Source organism: Numenius arquata, chromosome 2, assembly GCF_964106895.1.
Source record: "Numenius arquata chromosome 2, bNumArq3.hap1.1, whole genome shotgun sequence".
NCBI classification, from domain to species: domain Eukaryota; kingdom Metazoa; phylum Chordata; class Aves; order Charadriiformes; family Scolopacidae; genus Numenius; species Numenius arquata.
In genome coordinates, this window is record NC_133577.1 from 47,479,287 (window position 1) to 47,506,194 (window position 26,908).

Sequence of the window (26,908 nt, forward strand, 5' to 3'; positions counted from 1 at the left end):
GCCGAGCCGGGGAGGGCCTCGGGGGCGGCCCGGCGGCTCCCCGCCCCCGCGGCAGGAACTACATCTCCCAGCGGGCTGCGGGCAGAGGGGCCCGGCCAACACCCTGCCCCTCTCCCGGCGGGGCAGTGAGGAGAGGAGAAGCGAGGCGTGCGCGGGGACGGTCCCCGCTCCGGCCGCGACAGGTAACGGCGGGCGGCGGCCGGGCCGGGGGGTGTGAGGGGAGTCCCGCGGCCCGAGCTCCTTTCTCCTCAGGGGAGGCGGCGCTAAGCCCCTCGGCGGCGGGGTTCTGCCTCACCTCAGCCGCCCGGTGGGACAGCCCCCGGGGAGGGAAGTTTCCTCGCCTCGCCGGGCGAGGTCCTGCCCGCGGCGGCCGTTGCCCGGCGGCCGTTGGTGAAGTTCCCTGCCTCGGGGCGGGGGGGTGCCTGTGAAATGGTGCCGCTGCCCCCCTTGGCAGATGAGGGAGCGAAGCCCGAGCGAAATTTCCATCCAGTAACTGAAATTACTCTCACGGGTTATTCCCTGGGTGCTCAGACCTTGAACACCGGGAGGAGAGCGAACGGGGGGGGGAAGAGGCTGTTTAAAGCGGCCTCTGCGCCTACGTGCCTTAAATACCATTGTTTTAAAGAGCGTGTGCCCCTCTGCCAGCATCGAAATACTATTAACAATGGGTATTATTGAAGCCTGGATAACAGCGGTGGGGCGGGTGGGGATTTTTTGGGTTAATTTCCTGAAAGGGAAGGTCCTGATCGGCTTTTCTTGGGGGGAGGGAGTAGATGGGACATACCCTGGATTGAGCCTTTCTGCTGACAATACTGATGGAAACAAGTTTATTTAGCGTTCATTGGGAATCTGGCCAGGCTTTCTGGTTTAGGGAGAGTAAGTGGCTTTAACTGTTGGCATATAAACGGTTTTAGCCCGTTCTTGGTTTGTTTTTTTTTGGTGGTTTTTTTTGTTTGTTTGTTTGTTTGTTTTTTTTTACTCATATCTAAACCAGGGATATGAAATTTAACTTTTTCTTTTTTCTTTTTTTCTTTTCTTTTCTCTAATGGGCCATTTGCCAAACCTGAAAATTGGTTGAATGAGCACCGTATACACAGTTACGTAGTTCCCTTTGCTGAACAAGCATTTTAGGAGTGAGAAGAAAACATTTTAAGTTTAACGACCGTATTTTGTTGCATAACTGAGCAATCTGCAAAGATGAAGCAAATGACATGCTCACTCCTCCAGCTTGGCCAGTTTGTCAGAATTCAGCTGGGATTTTGACTTGGTTGCCCTGCAGTTAAAACATGTCCTAATCAAGTGTATTGCTTCATTTTCCAATTCTGTTGAGGTGGTCTGTTTTGTCATCTTTTCATAGCAGAGCTTTACCTAAAATAGGAAAACTCGCCTAGTTATTGTAGGTGAACCTGGGAAATGGGATGAGTCTTAAAAGCCACTTGCCTGAAATTTACTTCTCCAGCCACAAACGTGGGGTTAACGTTTTGATTGGCGCTATTCCTTTTGAGATGCTGTGCATCTCTCCTGAAACGGATATTACCCCTGTCTGAAGTAAGCTAAAACTGAGACTTGAGTGCACAAATTGCTAATGCTTACTGAAAATCGATGGGAGAGAGGCACCAAAAGCAATTAGGCAGCTTTTGAAAAATCAATCCGCAGCTGAAGTTGTCCAAGGACAAGGATTAGATCTTTGTCAGAGCTGAAGTCTTTGTGGGGAAGGTCCTGGCAGGGTGTCAGGTTCGTGACTTTGTTCTACATCTTTTCCAGTCTGAATTTATATCTAAAACTTGTGTGTGATTTGCTTGAACTCCATTTGTTTGTTATTTCTTTTGAATTGTTATGTTTTTCATAGAGGGAATCATGATGTTGAAGTAAACAACTAGAAATGGAGCACAGTTGGTAATAACCAGTGCAGCCTAAATCCACATGCAATTTGTCTGCATGAATTGCCCATAATAGGTTTTGAATTACTAAGTGTTTTCAAAAGTCCTTTTTTCCCCCCATCTCGGATCTCCTATACTTCTTGTGTTTGGTCATTGCATAGGATAATTCCGTGTTTATCTCAGGTTTCAGCAAAGCTTTCAGACGTACCTAGTATTTTTAGCCATAGAACTGCAATGTTTTGGTATGGTAAACACTGTGAAACAAGTTCAGGCTTCTTAGTAGAATATACATGGCCAATTTGTTCGAAGTAATTACAGCAGGTACATAAAAAGGTTTGGGGTAATAATTCCTGAATGGTAATAGTCCCAGAAGTTCTTGTTTCTTCAATAATAGTTTATCAAGTAATTTGTCAGTGGAGAAGCAGCAAAGCAGGGATGGGGGTGGTAGGTGAAGTATAGCTTATAGCTCTAGGCAAAATGAATTGATTATCTTACATATTCCTATGCATAATTTCTTGTATTATAGTCGGATTATTCAAATTTTGTGGCCAGACAAGCAGAGGTAAAGCCTTACCTCTGTGGTAGAGTGTGCACTGCTTCCTTGAGCCTGCAAGAGTATTTTCTTCATGCCATGCACAGTCCTAGAACTGGCGCAGTCATCTTTAACGTGCAAGTTCCACACGTGGCAAAGAGATCTCTAATTACTGCGTAGGTCCCTTAAGAAAAGTCACTTGGAAGTAGAGTGTCTTGCCTCTCTCTCTGGAGAGCTTTGGTCTGCTCGTAATTAATGCTGAAAATACTTTTTTCCCTTCTGAATACTGCTACTGGAAGAAGTCCTGGATTCTCCTTCTGAACACGTATTTTTAATTAAAAGCATCATTGTATATGCAAATGGATATTTACGTAAATAGTAAAGCACAAAAATCTACTTGTAACATGGCATTTGCTTTAATATCTTGGTCACACTAGACATAGCAGGATGGTGAACACAATGATTTGAATATATGCTGGATTTTATGGGTTGGTTTGGTTGGTTTGTTGTTTTGGGGTTTGATTTTTTTGGGGATTTTGTGTTTGTGTTTGGTTTGTTGTTTTTTTTTTTTTTTTTTTTTATGCTGCATTATCAGCTTTGATATATATTCAAGCATATTGTTATTGATCAAATACTTTCTGATTGGCAGGGCTGGGAATATTTTGGTGGGAATCGTGGTAGCCATGCTTTGTTAGTCGCTTTTTCCAATAGCATATGATACTGACTTCTGGTGCAGTTGCCAGAATGAGGAAATCGTGTGTGATCATGTTTGTGGAGGGATCCTCTGGGAGTAAAGAACAGGAGCTGTTTTCTAGGTTTCTTCTCTGAAAAGTGAGCTGTTGTCCAACATTCCTCCACTTGGGTTTTTTTTGAAACATCTCTGTTGGATATGATTAAGTGTAGTCCACGAGAAAAATAAAGCCTCAGCAAACTTTTTTTCCCTCTCTTCATTCTTCCTCTACCTCAAGCAATTCTTCTTATTTCTTGTGCCCAGCAGTAGATTTTTTTTCTATTATTTGTTTTATTTTGAACTCTGCAATGAAGACACACAACTATTGCTCTGTCCATTTGTTCCGCATGTCCCGGCTGCCCTCCACGTCTGTACCCTGAGTATGCTTTACTGCCTAATGCAAGATGTTAGTTAGTTGCATGTTATGAATCAAAAATAAAGCTCTAGTTCTCTTGGCTGCTCCATCATGAGAGTTAATTGTTCTAATCTGGTGGTTACCGGTAGTGCACTTTTCTAGGTGAAGCCCTTAAATCCAAAGAGAACTTAAATATTTAGTTGTTATTAAGAGAGAGATGAAGTAGCAAGAATTGTTCCTGTTACATGTTTACTCTGGCACATCCTTTTGGTGTTGCAGTTATTTGACAGAAAATGATGACTACCATCTGTTCCCCTCCTCTCTCATCATTTAAAGTTCCTTTTCTCTTTGAGACTGAAGTCCTCATAGAGAGATAACAAGTTTCTATCTCTTCCTGTTTCCATAGTCACAATTTAAAACAAATAATATTTTTTTTTCTTTTACACTCTTGTACACGTTTTTGTTTATGATGCCCTTACTACTTGGAGTCATGATCCTAATTTAAATTTACAGAGTGCACCTTGTCTTGCTGTCTTGCAGATTGCCAGAGATTTCCTCTGGCAGTCTTTATATTCATCATTTCCATCTCTACACCATCTTTTAATGGAAAGATTGTCATATACTTTGTTCTTACGTAGTTTGAAGTGCAAGATTCCAAACTGTTTGCGCTCTTTTCCTTTTGTCCCCTCTAAGGCACCCGTATGTGTCAATTCTGCATGTGTTAATAATTACAGGTTCTAGTAACACAGTTTTCTAACAGCGCTAATACAAAGAGCTTATATAGCTGCTAGTTAAAGAAGATCTTTCCCTCTCTGATTTCATGGAAGGCAACCTTTTACTCTTTACTACTGGAGGATTTGGCAAAATTAATAATAGAGCTTGAATTGCCCTTAAGGCCTGAGGAACAATTACCTCAATCTCATTTTCTTATCTGTAATATCGAACTCTTCTGGTTCATCTGCACTTTTTTTCCACCCCCTTCGTAAAACACAGATGCTGGCATAGGATGAGGAGGTTAATCTCGTTATTGCTAGAAACTCTGGTGAAAGGCAAACCAGAACAATGTGCTATTCATAACTCCTTTTCAGACATTGGACACTAAATGTTGAAGTTCGAACGAGATGTTCTTGGGAGTCTGTTTTACTGGACTGTGTCATTTAGTGGCTAAGAACTGTTTTAAAAACTTTTTACAGGCATGATATCCTTCCCTTTTTTTAACTCTAACGTGATTTGAGGGAGTTCTGTCTAGGAGACCCAGCTTTCACCCCCAGGTTGTGTGCCAGGCTTCTGTCGCTTCTCTGCCTGCATGCAAAAAAGTTCTGCTGTTGTTGGAACTTGAGGGTCATTTAATAGGGTAAAGGCTGGAGAGGATAAATAGAATAAAATCTTTGCATGATCTAACCTTAGTGTTTTAGCTAGAAAATGCGTTATTATGAAAGTTTAAACAGTTCTTTCACCCTTAATTAATTGTGGCTGAGCAGTGCTGATTTCAGAATCCTTTAGCAGCTTTTCTGTCTGTAGAGTCCTAACCAGAAATTACTGCAGATGGAGAGTAGACCTCCTTTCCCCTGAATAGTGTGCATTGTCATTGGGTCACGATAATGGACATCACACAGATCCTGGGTCGGATTCTGCCAGTTTGTGTTTATGTAGCCCACAGGCTTTTTTTTAGACTCTGAAGGAAGTGGGTTTGTTCAAGAATAACAGAAGCAAAATAAGGAAAATTGAGATGAGCAAGACATGTACCAGTTGCCCTAAGTACGAGTTCTGGGTGATGCGTACGAACCTTACGCTGGCTCTCTGTTGCTCGTTACTGTTGTGCAAGGGAGCAGTGCCAGCAGTGTGGGGTGTCCCTCAGCAGTGATGGAGGTGTACCCCCCAGCCTGTCCTGGCAGAGGCCTCGCTGTCCCCCCAGGAGAGAAACCCCCTGGGTTTCTCCTTCTTTGGGGAGGTGACCCCTTCCCTTGGTGGTAGTCTTCTAATTAGGTTCCTGCCGTACTGGCTAATTCCTGATTGCCAACAGTCTAGAAAAAGATTGCGGAACAGAATGATATCATCTCTTCCTGCTGTTTTGGAGATAGCATTGTGTGCCACCTCCCTATGGCAATAAAAAAATGTAAATGCTAAATTTCTTATCGAGACAAGCCAGAAACTCTGGATTTGTATTTCCTGTCTTTGATTTGCTTCCCTGCATAGGAGGCTTTGTTTCATCCAATGCCTACCTCTCCTCCTTTCCTACAACCTTAACGGATCGCTTTATGGTCACCTGGGAGATGTTATCAGTTGTATGCAAAGCAATTCCTACATTGCTAAGCTATTTTGAAGCTTGTCATAATGCTCCATAAACTACATAAATAGGCAGCTTTTCTTATACAAATGTCTTCGTGGTTTTCTTCTGTTTCTGGTGTGTTATAATGACAAAAATGTGATGCCTGGAGATGGTAGGAGGTAGAGTGAGGGTGAAGCTTCTGGGGCTGTGCCACATCTTAGTCCCTTTTAGACTCTCAGTGCTAGGGGACCCTGCTACAGGTGCCACGAGTTTTTGAAGTCCTTCAGTGGGTTGTTTTTCCTTCAGATCTGTTGGGAAGAGAAACCTGCAATCGCTGTTCTTCAGGCGAACCGATCTGTAACCAAAGAGGCTGCAGCAGAGCGGTGTCTTTTCAGTAAAAGCTAATGGGGGAGTTTATGTAACACAACAAAAATAAATAGAAACATCACTTCTAAATTGAGCTGTTATCCCTCCTGCAGAGTAATTATTAATCAATAAACCTTGTATCTGACAGCATCAGAGTGTGCTGAGCTACCTTGCAGCGTGCTAATAAACCAACCTTGGGTTTCCAGATGTTAGGTTGAAAGTCTTTCCAGTTGCTTATTTCTCCAATGATGTGTTTCTGACGGATTCTAAAGCAAAGACCAGTAGAACAAGATGGGGGTTTTAGCATTAAGCTATTTCATAGATGACCTCTCTAAAAAATTATTAGCACTGTTCTCCGGGGCATCTGTTACTTGATACTGATGAAAACAGGGCATAGCTTTCATATAAATAATTGTTCTCTTCTTGTGGAGCTATTTGCTCTGCTGTTAATGCATGAACAGAGGACAACGCAACTTAAAATGCAAACAATGCTGAAAAACAAATGTTTTCCACAAGAGTAGTAAGATGCTCTAAGAAAGTTTTGGGGTTTTGTTGCAAACAACGTATTTCTTGAGGTGCACTTGGCCTTCAAGAGGAGCTAGTTTTTGGGCTATTTACTGGATCCATCACACTACAACATTTTTCTTTCAAAACATGTTTTTAAAGTAGCAAAATGAAAATATTCTTCCTTGGACTCTTTAGGATAAAAGTACTGTCTGAGGTATTTAGGTGCTGTCCACAGTGTCCACCCTGGAGTACAGCAAAGCCTTGGAGCCTAAATATTTGACGGTGGAATAAATGGAAATAGTTCCTTCTGAGGTCTTGCCTTTGGTTGCATAAAAAGAGGAAAAAGCCAAACAAAAACATGAACTCCCTTTGAAGTAGCCCTTTTTAAAGGCAATGTGCCAGCATGGTTGCATCAAGAGACTTTAGAGAATAAAAACACCAGCACTTTGTTGTTTACATCTCTGAAAACTGCAAGGGTAGAGAGGTTTTATTGTACCTGCTCTCCTTCCACGTTCCTGGTGCGGTGTTAGGGAAGAAGTGTAAGGGACTAATAACTTCCATCTCACAACAGCTCAGTAGTGATTAGCAGAGGAAATTCTGGTGCAGATGCGTCACGACTGAGGCTGCTTTATGCTGTTGAAATAACACACAGGAGTTTTAGAGAACTGACTTGAATAGCAAACTTGGGAAATCATTGAGCACGTTTGCTCTAAGGGGTCTCCTCTCAGCACGGGCTGAAGGGGTTAGTGGGAGCGTGCTGCATTCCAGTAACTCATAGCTGGCAAAACAATCCCTTGGAGTGTGCTATGAACTGGTGTGAGTTAAAATACTGCTGACGCACTTTGCCCTTTCTCTTCCTCCTGTGCACTCAGAAAAGAAAAATAAATGTAGTGTAGTTGGAGCTCTAGGCCCTAGTGTTCGTCGTAATTAGGAATTTTGCAGGCACTTTCAAAGGAACGGAGAGAGAATGAATATAGAGAGCAGCTTGGGATCTCTCTCTTTTAGCAAAAAGTAATCCTACCAGTATCAGAGGCAGCTTCTTCCAAGTCAAAATGACATCTCATGCAAATCAATTTGTCACTGGCCCCAATTCGCTGCAATAGAAGACAGAACTTCTGTGAAATCTGAAATTGATTTTGGCAATTATTGTTGGATTGTAAACAAGCTCATCCTAAAGTCTGTCTGGAATTAATTGCAAAAAATGGCTATCTTTTCACATAGTGAGTTCTTTGTACACTCACTCCAGCGCAAATGCAAAATACACAGGTTTGTACATACACCCGCACCCACACATACCCACACCCTGTGTCTTCTGCTGCAAAAATTCTGATTTCTCAAGTCCCCTTGAGAACAATTGGGAAAAGCGGAAATATTTTTATAGCTCTGGGTACTCCAGTGACTTAGGACATAGAAGTTTCTTGCGTGAGAATGGGCTGGGATTCTGTTCCTGGGTAATGCAATTCCCTGTTAGGTGCTATGCCTCTGTCACCACGTTGGCAGAGCCCACGGTGCTGATGCACCATAATTCAGGAGAGAAATTCCTGTTTTTCTAGGTGCCCCCAGCCATCCCGCCTGAACAACGGGGCTAGCACCCACAGCAGCTCTACTCTTGGCTGTTTGTCATGGGGCTTTGTGAACATACTGAAAGTTGGCCAAGAGTGTGAATTTTTCCTACACGGTGTTTACATGGTTGTGCTGGTGAACCTTTGTAGTCTAGTCATGGCCTGAGCTGTGCTGTCATTTCAGGGAAGTTGCTGTTTTCTCTGTGAAGATTTAGTAGTAGAAATGCTATTAAATACTGTGGTAGGTATTATTTCTATGTCAAGAGCTTTGAGGTTTCTAAAAGTCCCTCCAGTTCTGCTTTTCAGTGAAATTTCATTGTGCTCTAGAGGTTCCTAGACTGCATGGGTTTATGTGTTGGGGCAAGCTGATATTGGACAAACTTTTTAATTTTGGGCTAAGTTATGGCCTGAGTGTGCTGGAGGTGGGAAAAGATTGTTGTCTTGTGCTCCAGAGAACATGGTGAAGAAGAACTAGCACCTCCTCACACAACAGAAATTATGGAAGGACAAGTGAAATGAAGGAACAGATCGAGTTCTTTCAGTGCCTATCATTTCTGTTTTCCAGCCTCTGAGGATTAAGGAATTTCAGGTCACTTTCCAAGGCTGTAGCACTTTCATGTGTAAGCAATATATTTTTGTAGCTCGCTGTCCTATCTGCATAGGGCCTTACTTCTCTACAAGTGTTTCACTGCCTGCTTATTTTGACAGTTTTGTTTATTTATTTATTATCAGCCACCAGAAAATTAAACTCAAGAGGTTGACTAAAATGTGTCCTGTCACATAAAGGCACTTAAAGACAGGTCAGTTTTACGCCTGTTATATTCACGTGAGCTCCCATTACCTTGTGTTACAATTCCTGGTTTTGATCCAGAAAGAAATTTGGTCCATTCTGTTGACTCTTTGAGCAATTTCAGAGCATCAAATTACTCTGCAGCAGTAAAACCAACAAAACCTTCTAGCTCTGGAGAGAATGGAGACTGTTCTGTGTCATAAACAATGCTTGCCCTACAGAAGTTTTGAAATACTTAATGTCTTATCAATTCCCCAGCAAATTAGTGTTTGAAATACTACATTCTTTAAAATTATGCATTAAAATGCTGACACTACTGTTCCCCAAACCACCTTGCAAATATTTCGCATACCTTAAGGGATGCTTGAAACCATTATTAGAGTCTGAGTATCTTTTTTTTTCTACTTACAGCATGAAACAGTTCAAATATATTCAAAATGGATTTTTTTTTTTGTTTATTTTTCTCTTAAGGTGTTCTGTTTGACTAAGCGCAACAGCCCTGCAGTTCGGTTGTGCAGATCTGCTGTGAAATCAGGTTGTTCTTCACTTTGATGGAATTTTATCACTTGGGGAAGGGTGTTTTAGAGCCAGGAGAGCATGCATTTGGTCTTCTGTTTTCTCTTTAAGAGAGTTCAGAGGGAGAAAGAAAGGGTGAGGTAAATGTAAGCTGTTCAAGGGTTCTGTAAATATATCCCTGCCCCACTCCCCCAGGCTGACGGGGAGGCTCATGCTCTTAATTTTTTATTCTCTATATGTCTTGTTGGTTTTTTCCTTTCCACATTTATAACAATAGATATGTGGGCCTTACTGAAGAGATGCTCTGCTTTGGAATTTGGGGGGAAATCTAGAGCTTCCGAGGAAGAGAAAGCTTTAAACTTGAATTATACCTACAGTCACCTCCTTTACTTTTGAAGTTTAGCAGCAGTCAGCTGCCACTGAAGTGTTTAATCAGAGGACTATTTAACTACCAAGCCATGTGATCTCTTGACTTGGTTTGAGTACTGTTTTAACTAAATGCTTTTATGTAAAACACTTAATTCTTCCCTACTTGGGTTGCGCAGGTTAAAACATCCTATTTCTGAAATTTTACATAAGCGTTGATGTCCTGTGAGTGACAGAACGTTATGTAGATCAATCTTATCTTAAGAAGCAAGTAAACTTCTATATTATCTATAAAGTAAGTTGTATGTCTCTGAATTATATGATTTGGCTTATGAGTGTTTTGTTCTCTCACAGGCATTATGCTGCTGGAAGTGTTCCTGGCTCTGGGGGCAGTCATCATCTACTTCTTGCTTTCTAAGAAGAAAGAAGAGACATTACCCTTCAAAGAGGGATGGTGGGGCAAGGGACAAAAGCCTGATGCTGAAGAAGATACAACTATTTGGCCATTTAAGGTGGAAACTACAGAAGAAGAGCTGAGTGTAAGCAAATCCCTGTACTGGGGAGAGGGAAGTACAAAATGGCTAAATAAATGCAGAACTTGCTTGGAAGTAATTTTTAAATTGAACCCATAGTTACATTTATGAGACTGAGCAATGATGTCCAGGGCTTGGGGGATGGGATTTTTCAGTACTTCAGAAGACAGGGATGGGTAGGCAGATTTCACATCCTGCTGTACAATTTAGTTCTTAGCTGGCTGTTGCAAGATTGCTAGTAAATAAACCTACTCTGCAAAGCCTAATAAAGATAAAAATCATATTACAGATTACTCAACTCTGTGTTCCTGTTTGTGCATGTTCCTCAGTTTGATTGTATAGGCCAGAATATGAACAATGCCGTCTTTTTTTTCTTTTTCTTTCAAAAGCAATTATGAATATCTCATTTTCTTGACTGCTTTGTATTTGCAGCTGTGTTGGATGCTGATTCTTCTGTAATTAATGATCTACTTCGATCAATACTAATACCACAGCGGTAATTACAGTGAACACATACATTGCAGAATTTGTTAGATAGCAAGATTTTGACTGTTTACGTTTTAAGTCAGGGATTGCACAACTTCATAGATCTGTGTGGAGCAGTGGGATTCATGGGATTGCTTGTATTATTCATTTACAATGGATTCCGTTTTTTCAGTAAGGCCTGGGTTTTTTAACACTGTTTGCCCTCCTTAGTAATATCAATGGACGTTGATGTCCAATATGTTTCCCTCTTACACTGCAAACACAAAGCAAGATAATTTCCGATTTACAGATATTTTTGAAACATGCAGCTCTGTATTATGACAGCTATTGCAACATAATCCATCAGGAAAAAACTGCTTCTAAATAACTGTTTATGTAAACTAGGAATTAGAAGTTATGCTAGCAGGCATTACTAACGTATTTTTTTAAAAGATGTTGAGCATAGACAGAAAGCATTTATGTAAAGACAAAATCCCTCAGAGTGTTTCCCAGTGAAGAAACCAGCCCCTCGGTTTGAGAAGGAGAGTGAAAGGTTTGGGCCAGACCCACGCATTGATTGTGAGGTTGGGCTTGCAGGTAACCTGGGGAGCAAAGTACCCTGGAAAGGTGACACGACTTACCCTGTGAAGCCACAGTGGTGTCAGAGCGTGTTGTCCTGTGGCTATCAGCCTGGCAACGGGGTTTGCCAGCCCTGCAAAACAAAGAGAGAGAGAGAGAGAGACTGTTAAGAACAGCTGTAAATGGAAGAGGAAGGAGGCCATCTGGAGGAGAAAAAGAATTCAAACAGCTGACGGAGCATCAGGAAAATGCACAGGTGTCATTAGAAATGTTATTTTAATTGTTCTCCTTTCACTTCTGAGTAACTAGAAACCAGACACAGAAGAGCCAAGGTGGCAGACACAAGCGCTTGTAATGTCCCTCTTTCTTTTTTCGCTGTAGGACTTATTTAGGAGACTCGACCAGGCTCGATTCACTGAGCCACTGGAGAGCAGTTGCTTCCATTATGGGACTAACTCGGTGTATCTCAGGAAGGTTGTCTCCTACTGGAAAAACCAGTTCAATTGGAAGAAACAAGTTGAAGTCCTTAACAAGTACCCACAATTCAAAACTAAGATTCAAGGTGTGTGGCTTTTTCCCTTAAAAGAATAAACAAGCGGTAATACATAATCTTGTCTCCAAGGGCTCTTGGTGGTAAGAATACTATGGTTGTGTCGCGTGGGCTTTCCCTGGATCATTGCCTCTGCTGCTGAAGCAGCGAGAAACTCCCTTCGTAACTGAAGCCTTTAGGACAAGGAATGACAAATGGAATTCTCTTGTGCGTGGATGGGTTGTCAGCTGGTGTTAACAGGAGCCAAGCATGGGTATTTGAAACAGAACTGGATCTTCAGATGTACGCATGTTGCCTGACTCGCATGCAGTCACGCAGAAATACCTCTTGCTGATGCCTCCGGATGCCTTCTCTTGCTCCATGGAGTTCCCCAGCTGCTGTTGTCGTGGTGATGCCGTCAGTCTGGCAGCTCTCCTCGGCTTGGGTTGCCCCTGCTTGGCAGGGCAGACGCCTCTGCTGCACCGTTTCAAGCGTTTGTAGGTTGAGAAACACAGAACCCCTTTCCTTTGGGGTTGACGTGCTGCCAGGTGCCAGTGAATGGTTTGTCTTTCCATTCCAAGCACAGAGGCCCCTCAGCCAAGGTCTGCTGGTGCGGGAGCTTGCTCAAACTGTACATTTTAAACGCTTGAATTAGGTTGTGCTTGGGTCATTTGGGGGTACAGCTGTAGATTTACAGCACAGCAGGTATTCGTCTCACACGGTGGCAAAATTCAAGTTTGAGATTATACTATTACATTTTTACTTGCACCCTTAATTGTATGTTATTTTAAAGGGGGCAGTTCACCATAATATTTAAAATGGAGTTGGGACAATAAACGGTTGTTACATAGTGGTTAGAACATAAAGATTTTATTTAAGTATATAAAACATGGTTAGTGCTGAAAAAGATAAAAGCAAAAAGTCTTCCCTTGGGGAAAAAAAAAGTACCATCTGAAATAAGAAAGGGAAAAGAAGCTACGGACAATGCACTGTGTATAGCAATGGGAAGAGAAATTTCAACATTAGGACTGATTACAGAGATGAGCTATGAAAAGGTGAGGTCGAGCATGCTGTGTATCAGATTCCGGATTCATCACCTGGCAGTTTTTCAGAGAATACAGAAACCCACAGAATTGTCAAGGATGTGGAAATCTCAGTCAGTGAGAGAGGTGGTGAGCTGAAGTCGATGTGAGCAAAATGTGCTTACGTACCGCAAGAATTGAGGCATTCAGGCTTGAGTAAGAGCAAATACTGTTTCCTGGAAACCAGAGCCTTGAATGGGTTTGAGGAGAGGCAGTTCACCTGGAGCAACTGGTGCAACGCTGTGTGAAGCTACTGCTTACGTATTGTGAGAATCACAAAGGAAACAGGACTGCAATTTTTATCTTTTTACTTAGTGAGGAGACTGGTACTAGAACACTGTTTCCTGTTTTGGTTCACTTACTGAAAGAGATACTGAAAGCTTTGGACAAAAGTTAGGAAAGAATACAAAATTGAGCACTAGCTCTGTTTTGGCAAGGTGTGTTTTCAAATCTTTGATTCAGCATGAGTGGTTTATCAGCAGTTAAGATGTGTGATGACTACAGGAGGGCTCCACAGACAGAGTACACTGAGGGCTTTTTCAGTTCCTTTTGCCATGACATTGGGATCAATGGCTGGAGACAGCAGCTAGATGTGTTCAAATGGAAAGCAAGGCATGCACAGAACAAGAAAAGTGATTAATGCCGCCAAACAAACAGGATTCCGTATTTCTTGATGCCTTCAAGTTGCGATTGCCTGCCTTTCAGGACAGAAAGGTTGGCAAAAGCCTATCTAGTAGCATATAGGGACATATGGGTAAAATTTAAGGGCACTTGGACTGAATGATGTCATCGTCTCTTCTGCCTTCAAGCTGTGTGAGTCACTGTGTTACCGTTAGTAGATTGCTTCACTTCTACATCTTAATATGCCAATTTATTTTAAAACAGAAATACGACGACCTCATTTGGCTACTGTGCGGCTTAATTGCCCATTATAAAGTACTTTAAGGTCCTTGGATAAATGGGTCCAGAAAAGTGCAGTGTGTTTGTATGCTCACCAAAAAAGGACTTCAGAAAAGATTTATTTGTAATCTGTTCTGTGATTAGTTTCAGTTTCATGGTAAATTGGGACATGTTAATTAATTATTTTATTTTTGCAGGCATCGATATCCATTTTGTTCACGTAAAGCCTCCCCGTTTGCCTGAAGGCCGTTCTGCAAAGCCATTGTTAATGGTTCATGGTTGGCCCGGCTCATTTTATGAGTTTTACAAGATCATCCCTCTCCTGACAGATCCTGCAAGCCACGGCCTCAGTGATGAACACATTTTTGAAGTCATTTGCCCGTCTATCCCTGGTTATGGTTTCTCAGAAGCACCCCACAAAAAAGGTATGATGTATGAGAAGCAAGTGAGATAACACAAGCCTAGTCTCACGGAGAGGTAGTATCTCCTGCCTCTTCTTTTCCCAGTGTAGAAACGTGGGAAGAGGGAGATGACAGGTGACACCTTTGATCAGCTTCAGGAGCAATGTATAGATAATTTACAAAAGGCTATAAAAAGTTATGAAGTGACAACTCATGAATTGTAATGGAGTTAACGAATTGTGTGTGGGTGAGCAAGAAGGGTAAAGTTAATTTGTTTCTGGTCCTTTTGGATGTGTTGAATCCATATTCAACAGTGTTATACAGGTAGGTAAGAAGCAACAGTTGAAACAAATCAATTAATGCAACGATTTTTTTTGGTTTGTTTGTGTTGTTTTTTTAATGCAGACTTTGATTCTGTAAGTGCCGCTTCTGTGTTTTATGAATTGATGCTCAGACTGGGATTCAACGAATTCTATGCGCAAGGTGGTGACTGGGGCTGGCTCATCTGCACCAACCTGGCCCAGATGGCTCCCAAGTGAGTATCCTTTTGGTGGAGCTGCTTTATTCTTTGAATAGTTATTTCTTGTGCATGTGACAGTTCCTGTCCAAGGCCTCATATGTGTAATTTCTCTCACCAGTGCTTGGTGTTAAGCAGTGATCTGGAATTACGCACCTTAGTTTATACTATATACCTATTCTTTCAAACAGTCATGCAGTAGTTTTGTCTTGGCCCCACTGGGGTCTGGAGCGGGATGATGCTGGTAAAAAAAAAAAAAAAAAAAAAAAGGGAGGATTTGTGGCTTAGTGTCGGGGAGTATGTGGTGATATACTGACAGTTGTCCCTTTGACTTGTTTTTTCATGTGAAAACCCACACTACAAAGTACAGTGAAGGTCACGATGCAATTAGCATGTCAGAATTTAAGTATGTCCATTTTTGTTCATAACATTTTAAATATAACAACTTTAAATCACGTTTTATTTGTTGTTAATTAATGGGGGCTTTTCTGTTTTTATTTTTAGCCATTTGAAAGGTCTCCATTTAAACCTAGCTGCGGTTACAAACATGGGATTCACTCACCTGCTCTCCATTCTGCTGGGCCGCTACTTCCCAGGGCTCTTTGGTTTCCAGGAGGAAGATGTCAGGCGGATGTTTCCCTTCTGGGAAAAAGGGATCTACAGGATCCTGTTGGAGTCTGGCTACGCTCACATACAGGCTACAAAACCTGATACTGTTGGTAAAAAAACCAAACAAAACCCCTTTTGAGCTCAGAATACTCAGTCTGTTCATTTTAATTGTGCTTTAATAGAAATGAAACATACTGCTTAAAATATGCAGAAAAATCGGGGGTTTTTTCAGCGAAATTGAAGAAGTTTTAAAAGGTGGGCTCCTTTTCTATATCCAAGTCAGAAAAGGTTACATATGGGTATGTAGTATCACACTCGCTTTTGCATGCAGAAGCGGTAAATCTGCACATCAAAACTGAGCGTGCTCCGAGTGCCACTGACCTCATTTCCAGTTTTCATAAATAGTTTATTTAACACTTTTTCACTTCCGCTCTCACTGAGGACTGGAATTCTATTCCAAATGCGGTTATGCTGAGAGCAAAAGATAGTTTCATCACAGAGAATGGATCACATTCAAATGATGTAAACTACAAAAAGCTTTTAGCTATCTCAGCGCGCAATGGAGGTTATTTATAGGGGTAAGTAATACCTGAAAAGTAAAATCAAATTTAGTTCTTACTCATTGTTCTGAATCACTTGCAGACTTTCAAGGAAAAAAGAAAAGTGTACCTAGGAACATTCCTTCTAGATGAGCTAGTCACTCAGAATCTTTAACTGCTTGAAGTATCCGAGTATTAAGTGTTTCTATTTTAAAAACATCTTTTGCAACTGAATTGAACAACTGAGTCAAGAAAACTGACTATATTTTAGTTTAGCGCAGCAGCAATTTACTTGTGGATTTTATTAAGAACATAGCTGAGAAAACTATTTCTTAATGGTTTTCCATAAGCTTAGCTACAGAAGCAAGTGGATTTTACAAGGTCCTGTAGACTTGTGTACCTTCAGGTTCCTTAGATGGTCTCGAACCTGATCTTCTCCTATAGTGGGTGGTTCTTCATTCTAATAACCCCTGGGTTTGCCTTCTGCAGCTTAGGTGGTGTGGTTAGAGCCCCTGCTGGTGAAGACCAAGGCAAAAAAGTCATTCAGTACCTCAGCCTTCTCCATATCGTGGGTGACCGGGTCTCCTGTTTCCTTCCAGAGGTGGCCTACCTCATCCCTAGTCTTGCCTTTATCTCTGACGTACTTATAGAAGTTTTTCTTGTTATCCTTGATGTCCCCCGCCAGATTTAATTCTATCTGGGCTTTAGCTTGCCTAATCTGGTTCCTGGCCACTTGGACAGTTTCTGTGTCTTCCTCTCAGTCTACCTGTCCTTGCTTCCACCCTCTGTAGGCTTCCTTTTTGCTTTTGAGCTTGTCCAGGAGCTCCTTGTTCATCCACGCAGGCCTCCTGGCTTTTTTGCCTACTTCTTTCTTGGGATACATTACTCCTGAGCTTGGAGGAGATGATCCTTGAATACTAACCAGCTTTCTTGGGCCCCTCTCCCCTCCAGTGCTTTTTCCCACATTACCCTGCTAAGCAGGTCCCTCAAGAGGCCAAAGTCTGCTCTCCTGAAGTCCAGGGTGGTGATCTTGCTGCACACTCTCCTCGCTACCCTAAGGATCTTGAATTCTACAATTTCACGATCACTGCAGCCAAGGCTACCATTGAGCTTTACATTCCCCACTAGCCCTTCCTTGTTGGTTAGGACAAGGTCCAGCATGGCTCCTCTCCTTGTTGGCTCCTCTCTGAGCACTGCACTCCTCGTTGGCTCCTCTTTGAAGAAGAAAGTTGTCGTTGACGCATTCCAAGAACTTGCTGGATTTCTTGTGCCCCGCTGTGTTGTCCTTCCAACAGATATCGCAGTGGTTGAAGTCCCCCATGAGGACCAGGGTCCCGCTTGGGTGGCTTGTAGCAGACCCCCACTGTAACATCACCTGTCCCTGCCCTCCCTTTAACCCTAATTCAGGAAGTTTTGCATTCAATGATAATAATAAATTTCTTTCCTGTGTCAAAAGTTTCTGCTGTTTTCTGAGTGATAGAAACTAAGCTTTATCTCTTTGAATTTTGAGGGAAACCAGAATTCCCAATTGCCTATTATTCTACAACCAAAATTGTATTTTTTCCCATGTCCAAGCAAAACAAACTATAAAAAGTATATTCAGCCTTGTTCTACCTGAAGGCAGTTGGCTATTGCTAATTCAGAAGACAGACCTTTTATTAAAGCCTTGCTCTTCTTTAATGACTTCCTAATAATTCTTAAAATGTTTTTGCTGTTAGATAATGGTGCAGATTCTCCTGGTCATGTGTAGGCATGTGGGGTTTGGCCCTGTAATGCTCTTTAATACATGACAATTTCCAGATTAATGGAAGCAAACCCTACTTGGCACATAGAGCTTAATCTTATTAGTTTACAAAAAAAAAAAAGCCAGCAGAAATCCAATACTGTTACATCAGTTCAAAAAACATACAGTGTGAGCTAATGCAGAGCCTGTTGGTTTGCAGATAGTACCAGTTTATGATTCAACAATAAATGGCTCCAACCTGTTCTACTATTTTACTTATTTAAGAACACAGCTGCTGGAATAGCTTTGTAACATTATCTACCCTGTATTATAATGGGCTGCTTCTATAGCAGAGTTCAGTAGTGGGATATTGCCATTTTAGTTACATTTTCCTCCTCCTTTTCAGGCTGTGGTTTGAATGATTCTCCTGTAGGACTAGCCGCGTATATCTTGGAGAAGTTTTCTACCTGGACTGATCTGACATTCCACAATTTAGAGGATGGAGGACTAGAGAGGTAAGTGTTTCCTCTTACACCATTCTGGACGAGGTGACTAAGCCCAGAGCTAAAGAAGTTTTTCTGAACTGGTGGCCTCCCCTCTTGGAGGGAGCCTGTGGTGGCCACAAATGGTGCAGTGCTGTACTGCAAAGCGGCAAACAGGCAATGAAGGCTGATGTGCTCCCTTCCCACTTTGATCTCCTAGAAAAGAGATACACCCTGCAGGTCCTGGGGATTAAAAACCAACTTTGGTGGAAGAATCTCATTAGGACAGAAAAACAAACATTTAACCTACATTACTGACAGGCAGAAGGAGAGTAACACATTTCACTTCTCAATTCTTCTTAACCAAGTTAACTATTTTTTCCTTGTAACTTTTTTTTTTTTCTTGCAACCAAAGTCAAGTCCCTGCTAAAGTAATGCAAAATGGTGTTCAGTTCTAACTAAGCAATCTCTGGCTTTACCTATTCAGGAAGTTTAATCTGGATGATCTGCTGACCAATATCATGATCTACTGGGTGTCAGGCTGTATAGTCTCCTCAATGCGTTTTTACAAAGAAAATCTGCAGAAGGGGATAGGCAATCAGAAACACGAAAGGTAAGCAGGTTTTTTCCTTAAATATTTTGCCCTGAACTTACAGTTGCAGATAGGTTGCTTACGTTTTATAGCTGCTGCAAGTTTCTGAATGCTGAGGAAAAGCAATGCTGTATCGCACTGTTCCTATGCAGGACAGGGCTGTTAATTATGTACTGTGTTGTGCATGGAAAACAGGGTAATTAGGTAAGAATCCTAACCCATCAGTAAGGATGCTCTAACTGGAGGTACTGCTTAAGGACCTCCCATTCATGGTGTATCCAACAGGGGGAAAGCATGTGCAAGTTCTTCCAGATCTTACTTCAGTTACTAAATTAGCCTCTGACTGAGCCATGCAGTCAGTTTTGTTTATCGTTTATTTGGTTTGTAGTTCTAGTGCTTTTCTGGACACAGTTTGCCAATTTCTGCAGAAGATGTAAATCCTACCTTTGGAAGCAACTTCAGCATACTGACAAACTACGTAATTTCAAAGTCATTAAGACTGATATTCCTGCTGCACAGACACTTAAGACAGCAGCTTGGTTGTATATATTTGTGTCAGCTTGAGTATTAGCAAAGGCTTAAAGGTGCCCTGAGGTATTCGCAACCACAGCTCAGCACTACAGTATTTATTTAGCTGTGAAATGATGCTCCCAGGAAGCTGACTCAGTTCTTGAAGCTGTTGTGGCTATGCCGTGGGCAGCATCCTGCTCCAGTTCTGCCTACATGAGATGAGCTCTAGGAGCCTGGAGGAAAGAGTCTCAAAGTCCTACATAAAATTAGGCGCCCTGTTTTCAGGCTTCCAGTGGTGGTGTGCCCAAGAATTTTTCTATCTAAATTTTAAAGTCTATTTTCTGGCAGCACAGCCCTATGTGTATGGGATATTTAAACCTAGAAAATGTTGCTCTGTTAATAGTAAGTGCAGATCGTTCCACTTTCTAAGCTACTTTTCCCCTCAAATCCAGTTGCTTCCCTACACTTTCTAGTATGTAGAATGTTCTGTAGAGTACATTTGTGCCAGTTAAAAGCAAGAGCCATTTTACAGGGTAGTCTCACGTTCAGAAGTGTTTCCTCTGAACTAGTCTAGATTTACTCTCGTATTACTCCTCTCCTCCCCCTTTGCAGCAGTTCAAGATACTTCTTCCCCTGCCTAACCTCCAGTTGTCCTGACAGGCTCAACATGTTCCAGTTGTAATCTTCATTGGAAATCTCTCTCCAGCCCTTGTCAAATCATGTGCTTTCCCCTCAGTACGTGACTCTTGTGCCCTGAATGCAGCATAAGTAAAGAAACTTGATGCAAAAATTAGAAACTTTATTTATTTCCCCTCCCCCCCCAAGGAATGGGAGTGTTGTTGAATGTTCAAATTTAGGATCTGGAAGTAAAATTTTAATTGCCTAACAGTGTTCCCAACTCTTTAAGAACAGTATTTCCACGGGACTTCCCCTTTCTTGCCGAGTTAAGTGTTTGAAAGATTAAAGTTATTCTGTCTCCTCTCAGGCTGACAGTACAAGTACCTACTGGCATCGCCTCCTTCCCTAATGAACTCCTCCACACCCCCCAGGCCTGGGCCCAGAAGAAATACACCAACATAGTTTCCTTCCGTTTCATGCCTCGAGGTGGCCACTTTGCAGCTTTGGAGGAACCTGAACTTCTTGCTGAAGACATTCTACAATTCGTTGGGAAAGTAGAGAAAGAGCAGCTTTGGAGAAAGAAAGGAGAATAACTGCCCTAACAAACAGCAGAATATTTTCTTATAGCTTAGCACAGGTACAGGCCTTACTATGTCTACTGTAATCCAGGTAATAGGATCTTATTCTTGACCAGATGTGAGAGAAGACAGGAAGAAAAATGCAGTAAATATCAACAAGATACTGCGGTGGAGACCTGCGGGTTTTGGGGTGGTTTATGTTGTTCAGCCAGGCTAAGAAGGCAGGATGAAGATTACTGGATTACTTTTTCCCCCAAGCACAGATTTCTAAAATCTGTTCTGTAGTATTCCTGACTCTTGCTTTGAAATCGAAAAATAGACCTTACAACTAGTAATGTAACTAATAAGAGTTTAATTGTTAGGAAAGGCTTTTTTTTTTTTTTTTTCCACAGCAGCAGTAAAACTTGAGCTGGTGTAGGTGTGAGGTTCCTCGTGTAAAGGATGGGGAACAGCCCAGCAAGACTTAACTTGCATGAATGCATTGGTTAATCGGCATCAATGATCTACATTACCTTTAAACTAGCCAGCTGGCTACTGCTGGCTGCCTTTCTCTTTGAGCCTGGGCTTGTTAAGCAGCTTCCTGGCTGCGAGAAAGCTCAGCTCCTCTGGGCCAAGCTCCTGGGACAGTAAGATGTGAGGAGCAGCTGAACACAATGGTAGCTGTAGCTGGGACCAGAGGGAGGGGTTGGGTGGGAGTAATTCTAGCCCAAGCTACTCTGAACCAAAATCACAGCCCTGGATTGGCTCAAAACACAGTGGCTTTGCACCGCTTCTGCACAGTATTGTGAATACTTCTTAAGTATAAAGATGTCATTAATTCAAAATTGAAAGAAAGTTGCATTAAAATTTTGAATAATACCTGTATGTTTCTTTTGAATTTTTAATAATGGAGGTATTGCTTGGTAACAACAAAGAGAAGCATCAATTCAGAACCTGTTGCTTCTGTGCTGGATCTGTTACAAAGGTCGGATGGAAGGCAAACTGGTCGAGAAAAATTGCATTTGAAGGGCTAGATGCTTTTACCAGCAACAGTCCCTAGTGTGTTCAGTTGAGTTTCAAACTCACTCTTAAACTGTGTCCAGATGACCGATTTCAGTATGGTTTTGTTCTTCCAGTCACTTCTGATATATTTCCCTACCCTTGCGAACAGAGGGAAATATAATCCACCAATAACACTTGCATGAATTAGTATTATTTCACACTATTAATTGAAATGGAAGCTGTTAAATAACAGTCACTCCAGCAGAGCCCAGCTCCAGCCCACAGGGCTTTAGAGTCAAGAATAAATACCAACAAGTTTGTTTCACAGAAGGAAAGTCAAGGCTCCTGCTGGGCACATTTGAATCTCAGTGCTCGAAGGCGCCTGATCTGCCATGACAGAAAATCATTAGGGCAGATGGGTTGTAGAAGAGCTGGACCTCTTACTGCCCTTCCTCCACCTTCTGTGCTTCTCATGGGTCTCCCTCCAGGATCTGACTGCAGAGCTGCCTCACACCTTCAAGCTGTCCATGAATTACAACAGCTGACTGCTTCCAGATCAGTAGTGAGTACTTGTAAATGCTTTCATTAGTTAGAATTTATGTTTGCAAAATACCATGTAGTTCAGGCCTGTCTGTTTTGAACAGACAGGAAGAAAATACAGAATCATTCGCTTTGTCTAAAATAGATTCTTCTCAGAGAAGACCATCCCCAAACTCGTTTCAGGTTCAGTAAACTAAAAAAAGGTTGCATATTGAGGAGGAATCAGCTCACCTCTGACAATGACAGCTGTTTACATGGACCACTGTGCTCCCTCTTGCACAAGTCTCAATCTCTGGCTGTTTGGTTTTGCCTTCTGTCCCCTGTGTGGCCTTGTATTTCAGAGATCATCCTCTCTCATCTTTAATGCATGTGCAGACATCGGCCATGGTGCTGCCGTACACTGATACAATGGAATACTTCCCCGGGGACTGCAGATAAAGTAAGCGGGAAGGAAGTTTGCTATAGGATATCCGCCAAACCAATTTTCAGACACGAGTAGAAGGCTCAAAGCATTTTCTCTCTCCCTTCTGGAGCACCAAGGGCGCTGGCCTTGGTGAAAGGAGGCACATCAGGACTCTGGTTTGTGATCTTGTGTTACAGTGGCTTATCCAGGCTCAGTCACCAGTGAGACTTGGACAAAAAAAAAAAAAACCTCCTGTAGAATCTTTCTAATTTCAAATGTGCCTCAGCAATCTGAGATGATGATAATGAGCAGACACAGTGATCAAGCACATCCTTGCCCCTCTCTGTAGGCCAGGTAAGTACCCCTCAGCCTGCTGCAAACATGAGCCGTCCCCACCACTAGTTTTACTTGGTATAGAAGGGAGACACCCAGACACTAAATCCAGCATGGAAATGGGTTTGATTAGCAGCTCTCTGAAAAAGTATAAAACTATAATATATATAAAAATATATTTTTTTATTTTTATTTTTTATTATATATATAAATATATAAAATATAAAAGTATAAAATCCAGCTATGTGACCAATTCCCTTCCCCTTTTTCAAAATTATCATCTGTTTTTAGCCAAACACAGCCAATCCCACTGCCTGTGGTGCAAGGTTCAACACTGCTGAAATGTTTGTGGGCTCATGATAGCATCCGCATCTCTTCCTGCAGGGAGGGACTCTCTCACAAACCTGAGATTTGGATTTGAAACCCACCCTGAGTGAATCCAGACTCTGATATACAGTACAGTACATCCTGGTACAGTCACATAATCAGAAATAGGTGTAACATTCCTGTTAGCAAGTAACTGCACATCAGATCATTGCAATAGTAATAAGCAGTAAGAAAGGATTCCCTGCCCTGTTATAATTGTTCTTATTTAAGTACCTGCTGCTCAGACAATAAGTTTCCTCTAACAAGGCCAGACATGCTGCTTTTGGGCTGGCTGAGCTACTTCCTTCACAACCCAGAATCCAATGACATTTTGATGCTCCAGAGCCATTTCTTGGTGAAGCTTCCATTTCTGGACCAAAGTTGCCCCAAAGCCTCTGCTCAAAGAAACTGTGGTCCTAAAAATAAAAAAAATTAAAAAAAGGTGCCATTCCTCCTTAAGTTTCTCCAAAACATGCATTTATCCCACACTGAAACCAGAATTACCTAAACCCTGCTTTTTAGTTAGCCAGTTACAGCCCATGAAGGGTCTGGATAGAGGTTCACAACCATGGAGATGCCACTGAAAATAAACAGAACTTACACTCTGCCCTCCCTTTGGAAAGTATCTGCTTCTGGTATGGAAAAGCCACTAATAAGGTCATCATCGTCTCATCCAGCTCCAGCGGAACTAACTCCCACTACAACCAAATTTGACTTCTGACTTTTAAACCACAAACAATGCATTAAGTCCTGAAAAATCCCAGCTGCTATTTGCAGCCTTTGGACATCTTATACAACTAAACAAGACAAGACTTCATGTATATTAAACATGTAAAAAAGTCAGGCATTACTCAGATTATGAATGAAAAAAAATATGGATAGAAATCACACTTTCATGTGAAAAAGGAAGTTAAACCATCATTTAGCAAAAAACAGAATCTGTTAAGTCTGGCTTCCCAGATCTAGATCTGTAAGGGGCACTATTCATCACCACTGAGTCAGCTGGGATTGCTTGGGGGCAAGCATTGATCGTTTCGAGACAGTCAATCAAACGTATGTTCTGTTTTACAGCAGGTGCAATACATAATATGCATTAAATGAAGACACATTTTTGTCTGAAAGAGGGATGGAAAGATCCTTCTGGATACTGTGGGAAGAGACAAGGAATAAATCCATATTGATTTAAGGGTAGCTTATTTTAAAACACTGAGAAATGATGCCACTTGTTTTACTCGCTGTAATAGCACTTCAAGGAACATAACTCACACTAAAACCATCTTGCTTAAGATTAGTTTTCTTTCATGGAAGAAATATCCTGCACAGTGCCAGACAGCCCTGATGGTGTTATGCCAATGCTGCTAGAAGAATTAGCCCCATTACAATTGTCAGTTGTCTTCTGGAGAGCAGTATTTATAAACAGATCTGCGCTGAGTGACAGCTCTTTCCCCTGGCTAGATGCAGTCCAAACTCCAGTCTTCAAAATACTTTCCTGATTGGATTTTAAGATGTTAAGAATGATGCTCGTGCTCTCCCTGTGATTAATAACTGAATGTCTGCAGTTTTGAGGATAGGACAAACAATAAATGAGATTTAAGTGATGAATTTCCATCTTTTTAAATGAAAGGTAATCCCCCTTTGCAGCTGCAAGGGGCACAGCATCCCACTTACAAGGCCCCCTGTCCCTAGGGCTGAGCCAAGGTCTATAGCTGTGTTCACAGCCTGGCTCTCTGCTCCCTCTGCAGCAGCTGCAGCCCCCCAGTGGGCAGGGGAAAGGGGGAACTGCACCCTCAGCTACCAAATTTCTCCCCATCCCCTGACTCGCCCCACACTGGTATCCAATGCAAAAGCAGCTTTTACCTGTCCTGCTGATCCTGGCTCCCTGGTAAATAGAATCATAGAATGGTTTGGGTTGTAAGGGACCTTAAAGATCATCCAGTTCCACCCCCCTGCCATGGGCAGGGACACCTCCCACTAGACCAGGTTGCTCAAAGCCCCATCCAGCCTGGCCCTGAACACCTCCAGGGATGGGGCAGCCACAGCTTCTCTGGGCAACCTGTTCCAGTGTCTCACCACCCTCACTGGAAAGAATTTCTTCCTGAGATCTCATCTAAATCTCCCCTCTTTCAGTGTAAAACTGTTACCCCTCATCCTATGGCTCCCCTCCCTGATCAAGAGTCCCTCCCCACCTCTCCTGTAGCCCCTTTAGGAGCTGGAAGGGGCTCTAAGGTCTCCCCAGAGCCTTCTCTTCTCTAGGCTGAGCACCCCCAACTCTCTCAGCCTGTCTTCATAGGAGAGGTGCTCCAGCCCTCGGATCATCTTTGTGGCCTCCTCTGGACCCGCTCCAACAGGTCCATGTCCTTCCTGTGCTGAGGACTCCAGAGCTGGACACAGTACTCCAGGTGGTGTCTCACCAGAATAGAGCAGAGGGGAAGAATCCCCCCACTCAACCCCATCCTTCCTTCTTACCACATCCGCCTACCGTCACTTCATTCCTCCATGTCCATCGCATGGGAGTACATGGATGTGTCCCTTCTCAAGGTATTCAGATAAGCCATGTCAATGTCTTCTTCTGCAGCAGGGAAAGGCCTAACTCAGGTTCGTTCATGTCGTCTGTACGGCCTCCCTGGCTCAGGGCGATTTCATGGGCTGGGGGGAGGGAGCAGTTCTTAAGCTCTTTTGCGAGCAAGCCTGTGTTGTTGTGGGGAGTTTGTATGTAAATACACTTGTATCTCTTGAGTTCTAGGAATTCTTGTACAGTCTCAAGGGAACTAAGGTCCACCCCTACATTTTTGTCTCAATGGAATTAAGCCACAGTCTTTTGTGGCTGATAAAGCTTTTTGCAGCCATCAGAAGGCATTCCTCATCTTTCAGAGAAACCAGAGACAAAGCAAGATTAAGTAACTTCTCAAAAACTGAGCAACATAACCCATTGCAGAACACAGATATAATTAATTCTCCTAACTTCACCACTATACTATTATGTCTTTTCCCTTTTGAAGCTAAATAACAGAAATAATTGCTTAAGTGATTCCTCTCCAAGCTGCATAAGCAATTTATTTCTCAATTTTTGCTCTTTTCTTCACAGCAGATTCTGATTTCTGGTCTTAGAAGGGAATGAATTCTTCCTATTTTAGTAACAATTTTGAAGTTACAGACATCAAATATAAAAGAATAAGGAAAGCCTACTCCATTTACTGAGGGAGCTGGGATTGTTTAGCCTAGAGAAAAGGAGACTGAGGGGAGACCTTATTGCTCTCTACAACTACCTGAAAGGAGGTTGTAGAGAAGAGGGGATTGGTCTCTTCTCCCAAGTCATAGGACAAGGCAATAGGACAAGAGGAAATGGCCTCAACTTGCACCAGGGGAGGTTCAGATTGAATATTAGGAAAAATTTTTACACTGAAAGGGTTATTAAGCACTGGAATGGGCTGCCCAGGGAAGTGGTTGAGGCACCATCCCACGAGGTTTTGAAAAGACGGGTTGACATAGTGCTTAGAGACACAGTTTAGTAATGTGGGATTTTTTTTTTGTATGTTGTTTTTTTTTTTTAAATCAGAGTTAGGTTGATGGTTGGACTAGGTGATCTTAAAGGTCCCTTCCAATCTAGATGATTCTATGATTCTGTAAAGCTAGAACCCTGTCATAAGAAAAAAATAATAATCAATGCCTGCATCCAAATTATGGTACTTAGCAAATTATTTAAATCACTTCTTTTTCCATTTTCCTTTGTGGAGATAGCTGCTTGTTTTATTTCT

General features: G+C 42.2%; 1 protein-coding gene across 3 annotated transcripts; it reads left to right on the forward strand.

The window, feature by feature from the left end:
* Positions 1-125: 125 nt before the first annotated feature.
* EPHX1 (epoxide hydrolase 1) lies at positions 126-21,388 on the forward strand. Of its 3 annotated transcripts, XM_074162413.1 has the most exons (10): positions 131-182; positions 9,463-9,526; positions 10,228-10,412; positions 11,832-12,012; positions 14,159-14,386; positions 14,768-14,897; positions 15,384-15,598; positions 18,157-18,265; positions 18,720-18,845; positions 20,320-21,388. In XM_074162413.1, the coding sequence occupies exons 3-10, from the start codon at positions 10,233-10,235 to the stop codon at positions 20,543-20,545; spliced, it is 1,395 nt and encodes a 464-aa protein (XP_074018514.1). In that variant the 5' UTR covers positions 131-182; positions 9,463-9,526; positions 10,228-10,232; the 3' UTR covers positions 20,546-21,388. The 3 variants fall into 3 exon arrangements, with proteins under 3 accessions (XP_074018522.1, XP_074018514.1, XP_074018530.1); XM_074162421.1 differs by lacking the exon at positions 9,463-9,526 and having other exon boundaries at positions 126-182; XM_074162429.1 differs by lacking the exons at positions 131-182; positions 9,463-9,526 and having other exon boundaries at positions 10,233-10,385.
* The last annotated feature ends 5,520 nt before the right edge of the window (positions 21,389-26,908 follow it).

Excerpts from the sequence above, each read along its gene's own strand:
- EPHX1 (XM_074162421.1), top strand. The coding sequence starts at position 10,233 with ATGCTGCTGGAAGTGTTCCTGGCTCTGGGGGCAGTCATCATCTACTTC. Across the intron at positions 10,413-11,831 it reads CTACAGAAGAAGAGCTGAGT|GACTTATTTAGGAGACTCGA; the intron begins GTAAGCAAATCC and ends TTTTCGCTGTAG. Across the intron at positions 14,898-15,383 it reads CTGGCCCAGATGGCTCCCAA|CCATTTGAAAGGTCTCCATT; the intron begins GTGAGTATCCTT and ends TTTTATTTTTAG.